This window comes from Papaver somniferum, chromosome 6 (assembly GCF_003573695.1).
Source record: "Papaver somniferum cultivar HN1 chromosome 6, ASM357369v1, whole genome shotgun sequence".
Lineage (NCBI taxonomy): Eukaryota > Viridiplantae > Streptophyta > Magnoliopsida > Ranunculales > Papaveraceae > Papaver > Papaver somniferum.
The window spans coordinates 131,267,174-131,274,396 of NC_039363.1; the positions used below are offsets into that span (position 1 = coordinate 131,267,174).

At 35.3% G+C, this 7,223-nt stretch overlaps 1 protein-coding gene across 1 annotated transcript; it reads right to left on the reverse strand.

Annotated features, from left to right (window-relative positions):
• Window positions 1-4,489: 4,489 nt before the first annotated feature.
• Window positions 4,490-5,811, reverse strand: LOC113289326 (glutathione S-transferase F13-like). Its single transcript, XM_026538558.1, has 3 exons — window positions 5,527-5,811; window positions 5,301-5,349; window positions 4,490-5,181 (listed from the first exon to the last, which is right to left on the reverse strand). Exons 1-3 carry the CDS (start codon window positions 5,671-5,673, stop codon window positions 4,721-4,723), a joined length of 657 nt encoding a protein of 218 aa, XP_026394343.1. The 5' UTR covers window positions 5,674-5,811; the 3' UTR covers window positions 4,490-4,720.
• Between the last annotated feature and the right edge of the window lie 1,412 nt (window positions 5,812-7,223).

Consider the following 7,223-nt stretch of genomic DNA (forward strand, 5'->3'; position numbering starts at 1 on the left):
CTTAAGATGCAAAATCTCGACCGTTGAAGGTCACCACCGAGCCGGAAAGTCTCCCAAGCTCAACTTGCAAGATAAAAACAACATGCTACATGTTTTCCACGAAAACACTCGAGACATCAACACATGTCACAAACTGGGGGATGATCATTGGGTATTGGTTTGGCGGTTTGCAGCGTGCGGCGTACACTATGCTCGTTATAATAAAGTGTCATAAGGATGAGGCGGTTAGTAAATACAGGGAGTAATGGTGAAATACTTTCTTTTATGGAACATCAATTCCAAGCATTACCGGTTACCACCTCCTCCCTACTCACCCATTTTCCATTTCTTAATGCGACCAGAGTACGTTTCACTTCGACTTGTATAAATATGCATTACCTATTTCCACTGAACAACAAGTTCTGGTCAGGAGCATACAACATTCAGAAAACGTTTGCCAGCTTTCCCATCTGTTAGCTTCCCACTTTCTGATACAAGTCACAAAACAACTACTCTTCCAGAATCAACTATTCTGGTCTCAACACTCTCTTCGCTTCCCTCCCAAAACCAACCCTTCTCCTCCTCTTTGTGACCGAAGAAATTCTGGAACGACCATTTCTTGGTTTAGGCCGGATTTTTACAGATTGATCTCTCGAATCTAAAGTACTCCCTTGCAGTACATTGTTTAGGGTTTAGACTCGTTTCTCACCCACATGCCCGAAATTACTGAAATCAGCAGAAACCGTTTTCACCCTCAAACACATGTAGTAACTCTTTTTCCACAACTTTCAAGTATTTTTTCCCATTTTTGAGTGCCTCCTACCTTGTCTCCCAAAGGGAGGCCAATATATATGCTAGGAAAACTCGCATACTTGCATCCTAACATGTTAGCATAATTTTAAACTTCATCCTCGACCGCGAACCCAAATAAGCTACTTTTATAGAAATTTGTCTTCAAACCTAAAGTTAACTCGAAACAAAGAAAAAGGTAACGAGGGGCGTCAACTTTTTCTCTCTTAGCATCAAGAAAAATGATAGTATCATCGACAAATTGCAAGTGATTTATTTTTGTTCTCCCCTCCTTGAATGAAAAACCCCAGATTTGATCATGTTCTTGAGATTTGTTCAACATACAACTTAAGACTTCACCAACAATAGTAAAAAGAAAAGGATAAATAGGGTCTCCTTGACGAAGTCCATTTTCACTACCAAAGTAACTGAAAGACGAACCGTTAACAAGAAACGAGAATTTTGAAAATGTTAAGCAATTGTTAATCCACGCCCCCAAACCCCATTTTGAATAAGACTTCATTTAAAAAGTTCCAATTCACATTATCAAAATCCTTTTCAAAATCAAGCTTGCAAACCAACCCCGGTAATTTTTGACGAATTCTAGAATCCACACATCCGTTTGCTATCAATACCCTATCAATAATTTGTCTTCCTTTAATAAAACTAGATTGAGTTGTTGAGATTAGAGCAGGAAGGTATACCTTTAAACGCTCCGCCAAAACCTTTGAAATGATTTTATACGCACTCCCAATAAGGCTAATTGGCCGAAAATATTTTACTTCCTCTACACCAATCTTCTTAGGGATAAGATCAATAAAAAAAAATCAATGACGAATGAAGAACATTGTGGTCATGAAATTCTTCAAAAACCCTTATCAGATCTTCTTTTAGGAAATCCCAAAAAAAAATAAAGAACTTCATAGGAAATCCATCCGGATCCGGAGCACGATCAATTCCCAAGTCTTTAATTTTATTCTGGACTTCTTCTTCACTAAAAGGTCTTTCCAACCAAATACTTGCATTCTCATCAATACGTTTTAGGCACATATTTTTGATTCTTGGACTATTTTTTGAAATTTCTTTAAACGCTAGCTCAAAATGATTTGAAATACCCATCTTGATTTCTTCCTTGTTCCCGGTCCAACGTCCATTGATATGAAGGTTATTGATGTTGTTAAAAGCTCTATGACCTTTCACCACTCGATTAAAGTGTATGGTGTTACGATCACCATCTCTAAAATATCTAATTCTTTACTTTTGTCTCAACATTATGCTTTGACGAAGATGAGCCACCTCAAAATCCACTTTAGTCGTCACTAGCATGTCTTTTTCAATTTCGGTAAGACCTCTATTATCATCTAGATCATCCAATTCTTTCAACTTGGCAAGAGTCGTGTCTAAATCCCTATCAATGCTCCCAAAGACATCTCTATTCCACACCTTCAACTTCTCCTTTAAAGCGTTTAACTTCTTTACGAAACATTCACCCGCCGTACCTACAAAAGAAAACGACTCCCACCATTCCTTCTTTGTTGGAGGAGAAATATTAACCTTCAATGGGTTTGGAGTAGAAAATCCTGATGTATTCATTGTTGAGTAATGAGAAATTTAATAAAAGATGATGAAAGTCTTGAAATTTTTTAAAGAAAAATTGAAAGAAAAAATTGTTGATTTTGGATTTTAGGTTTTGGTGATTAGAGATTGCTCCGATGCCATGTTAGAAGCACAAAGTCGGTGGATGAATGCTCTAATCTTTTCTATATTTTTCCAGAAAAGATTGAGACTTTTATACAAGAACAAAGAAAGACCCGACTAAACTGAGTCAGCCGAGTGACTAAACTTCACAGCTAAAAATAATTACAATTAATAACAGCTCATGTAACTGTCAGGTAAAAGAGAGAGCGAAGCTGCTACACTTCCCCCTCCCACTCTCTTCCACCATTAGGTGGCATGGATCTTTGCGTTTGATCCTTGGTTTGGGATTAGCAGGGGATCCCATTATTATTGGATTAACCAATACATGCATAACACATAGGCGAGGGAAGGAAGCGGAGGAAGGGGATGGGGAAATATATCATTTTCGAAGAGAAACTATTAACTGTCATTTTTCACTGTCCTAATACAAACAATAGATTGACGGTAATGCAATTCCTCACTCCTTTTATCACTCTACTCACAGCTCAAGCTGACTTGTAACCTTAGTTGGTCAAATATTGTTCTGCCTTCTCTTCGACGTGTAATGTTTCTTTTTTTCCTGTCTTTATATATTAATTCTTCCCCTTCTAATTTATTTCTCCTTTTCTTCTCTTTCCCCTAATTCTAATTTCTTTGCTCCCACCGGACACCTCCATGACAATACGTTCAAAGCTCAAACCCAGATCATAAAATTCTAAATCAAATCACCCTTGCTATATGGGTTATGGATTGGTATTACCTATAAGTCTAAAAATCGATTGGCAACAAATCAGGTTCAATAAACAAGAACTTCACCATTGCCCTATTCATATTTGATTAATATAAGAACAATGGCATTAATTAAAATTAAAGCTCAAACATAGTCATAAATCAAAAGAGCCAGAAGAACCAACACACACAAACTTTTTTTGAATTTAAAAATCAATTATTAGATTCAAAATTACTAGTCTTAGGACTTGGTATCAAATAAGATGGGTTTTGTATAAGTATGTCTAGACTAAAGATGGTAATGATTTTGATTTGATCATGCTACTGATGATGATAATAATGGTGGTGGTATCAGGTGTGAATGGGTTGTTAATATATACTCCCTCCGTCCATTTTTAAGAGTCCGCTTTGAATTTGTCAAGATATTAAGGAAATCCTATAAAATGTCATTACTAGCCATTGACTAACCTATTTAATATTACAGTATTATCAAAATTAAAATTATTAGTGTTAAAAATTCTAATTTGAATATTATTATTGTTTTAGGAAATGTAAGAATAAATAGAAATATTAGGAATTTTGTAACTACCTATAAATGTTTTTATTTAAAAAAAGAATGGTCATTAATATAAAAAAATATTGAATGGATTTTTTCCTTATATATGGTGATGATATTTATGATTTTAAATTAAGTTTATATTAAAAAGTTATTTTATAATTATAAAAAAGGAAGGTTATATTTGATAGTTTAAGGGAAAAATATGTCTATAAACAGAGCGGACAGATAAATATGGACAGACCAAAGTAAAAATTAGGACAGATAAAAATGGATAAAGGGAATATGTTACTATCAGTAATAAGAAGTTTAGGAAGAGAATCAATTGATGATAATACAAGTTGTACAAAAACTACCACTAACACCATCATCGTCATCAGATTCACCACCAGTATCCGATGACTGCATAAATCTAAAAATAAAAAAATTGATATAAAAAATTTCTCTCACTCACTCCCTTAAAAATAAAAGATTTGATAAGAAGATGAAAGTTTTTCTTAGATGAAACAGCTTTTTAACAAAAACCTGAAGAAGAAGAAGGAGAGAGAGTTTCAGAGGAATTGGGAATTTTTTGTGAAAATGTTAAAGAGAGAAGGGAAAGTTTGAGAGAGAAAAAACAATGAAAAAGAAAAAGCATGACGTGGTGTGCTAGTATCGTTTGACCGAACACCTTTCTCTTTCCCACGTTTTACGTTGTGGTGACACGTCATCCGAGTTGGTAAGTAGTGTGGTAAAAGGTGCGGGAAATAGCATTTTCGATTGATTTAACCAACGCGTCACACGTACTATATTCCCACTGAATTTACATTTTGCATTTCTGTCACCACAATCCCATTAATAAGGAATATCATACTTTCAAATGTATCACCACAACATTAACATTCATTTTTGAAGCGTAGAAAAACACAAACACACACAACATAGTGTTTTAATTTATAACTTGACAAGGAGGATGAAAGAAAAGAAACAAAGAGAACATCTCTCAGTAAATCAAGCTTTAGCAATTATAGCATCCACCTGTTCCGCAACCTTAACAAACGATGGCCTAGCAGAAATATCCTCCCACCACGCGTTAACATGAGGCCTCGAAGTGATTAAATCCGCATGAGGAGTCTTGAGGAGGTAGTGAATGTAAGGAATGTGATGAAGATCAGCAAGAGTAAAAGAATCACATGCCAAGTACTTTGAACTGCTCAATCTAGCTTCATAAACATCAAGCACCGAACTCAATTTCACAACATTGGCATCGACAGTTGATTGATCTGTAGTTTGGCCAGTGTAAGGCTTTACTAAAATTTCATAGATAATCGAAGCGATAGGAGGGCTAAATTGTTGTGATTCCACTTCTACCCATACTCCAACCATGGCTGCTTCTTCGATGTTGTCATGTCTGAACAGGTCTGTACCGGATTGGTACTTATGGGATATGTACGCCGTGATTGCTCGAGATTCTGCTCAAGTTAGAATTTTAGTCATATTAGTGTTGTCGATGAACATATTCAGTAGTAAAGCAAAAACGTATGAACTTATGCACATGTCTCTGGACGACATTGAATCGAGAGAAACTTACCAAAAAGTGTGATGGAGCCATCTTCCAAGGCTGGAATCTTTCCAAATGGCTTTTAGATAAGAAAAAACGAAAGAATTCGATTAAATCACGAACAAAATAATTAAAAATATAGATATTGAGGACTGTAACTAAGAATTCGATTAAATCACGAACACTCTTTAAGTAAGGTAAATAGTGTCTGTAACATCAAAAAATTGAAGTTATAACTAAAAGTAATCAAACATACATTTTTTGCGAGATGAGTTGGGGTTTTGTGTTCTCCTGTGGAGAGATTAACAGGGACAAGCTCATACTCGACTTCTTTCTCGGCCAGGCATGTCATTACAACTGCGGTTGGTGTCGACAAAGGAATTCCATAAAGCTTCACACCCATTGTTACAAAAAGATTGGGATTGAGATTGAGAGGTGAAATTGATTGATAGAGAGATTTGGGAGGAATTGTTGAGAAGTAGGTGAAGAGCAGTGATGGATAAAAGCTTCGTTATATAGTCTGTAAGGTCGGAAAGTCATCAAGCTAGAAAGGGAAGAAGACAGAGAAAGAATCTACCAGCTAATAAGGATTTTTTAATGGACAAAAAGTTGGTGATAAGGAATATAAAAATGTCTCGTATAGAACCTCAAACTTGTTTAGTTGGTGAAACTTGTCAAGTAGTAGGGACTGAGTGGGAGTCGGCTATTCTTGGACCAAAGATCTGATTCAGACCTGAAACATCAAATTAAGCTGCTAGGAAGCTGCTGAAAGGACCATAAACTAGGAGAGTAGGAGGAGTAGGTAGGTGGAAAATAATGCTTTACTTTTTCTTTGAAAGGATGCTTTATTGCAGGTCTCACTAAAATGATCATTAACACTACCAGTTTCTAGGAATTTTCATGGGGTCCTCGTCAAGTTGACTAGCCAATCGATAAAAACTGTTAGGTAATAATAATTTTTCTAATATTATTTAAAAAACAAATTGTGTAAAAGAAAATCAGAAATGCTAGTCCCTTCGGCGTTCGTCACACTATTCACCACTTAGTTGACGTGACAGTATAACTATAACAAAAACGTGGCAGTATAATTGTGATAAAAAATGAGAGAGAACTTCATGTATGTAGGTTTACTGCTATTTTTTTTTCTCTTCCTGTTTTGTGTAGTCTATTATCACATCAAGATGTTAGAGAAACAAAAAGTATACATCGAAATCAAGCAACAAAACCTAGATTTCAATTAAGATCATTTCGACATAATATCCCTTCAAACTCAAACATTCGGCAAATAAGGAAACCTCGCAGTTGTTTGAATAAAAAATCATATCGAAGTTCATCCAGTTTTGAATCTTTTGTTCATCAATTCCCTTGATCCACACACGTGGATGATTAACATACTTAAATGTTCTGAGGGGATATTCTTCTTGTTTAATAAGTTCACGATATATTTTCGAGGTCATTTCATTTTGAAACTTTTAAAGCTTTGACAAAGTATACATTACCTGCATTTGTTTTTCCGTTTCAAAAAAATGGAATAGTAGGAATCAGTTTGAAACACGATTTTGCATCAGCTAGAATCTCTTTCTCCACCTTATCCCTCAATGCACGTTCATATTGCTCTACAAACTGTTCTAAGTTGTCTTGGGACCAAGGTATCCATCGAAAGATGAGGTCATACTCTCGCTTATTTGTGTAGATTGCATTTTATCCCAAAAACAGTTATTAGATAACAAGGTATCCGACGACGCCATTCGTCATATAATACTTTAAGCCATTCATTTTCAGACAACTCATACTTCTGTAACATTCGAACCATTTTGTTTTAATCTCCGATGGATATTGAGAATTTATACAATCTTTTCCAATGTATATGTAATGTGTAAATAATTACTATGACTTTTATAGCATTTTGCATAGGTTTAGCTTGGTCAGTTTTATTGCAGGAGGAGCACATCC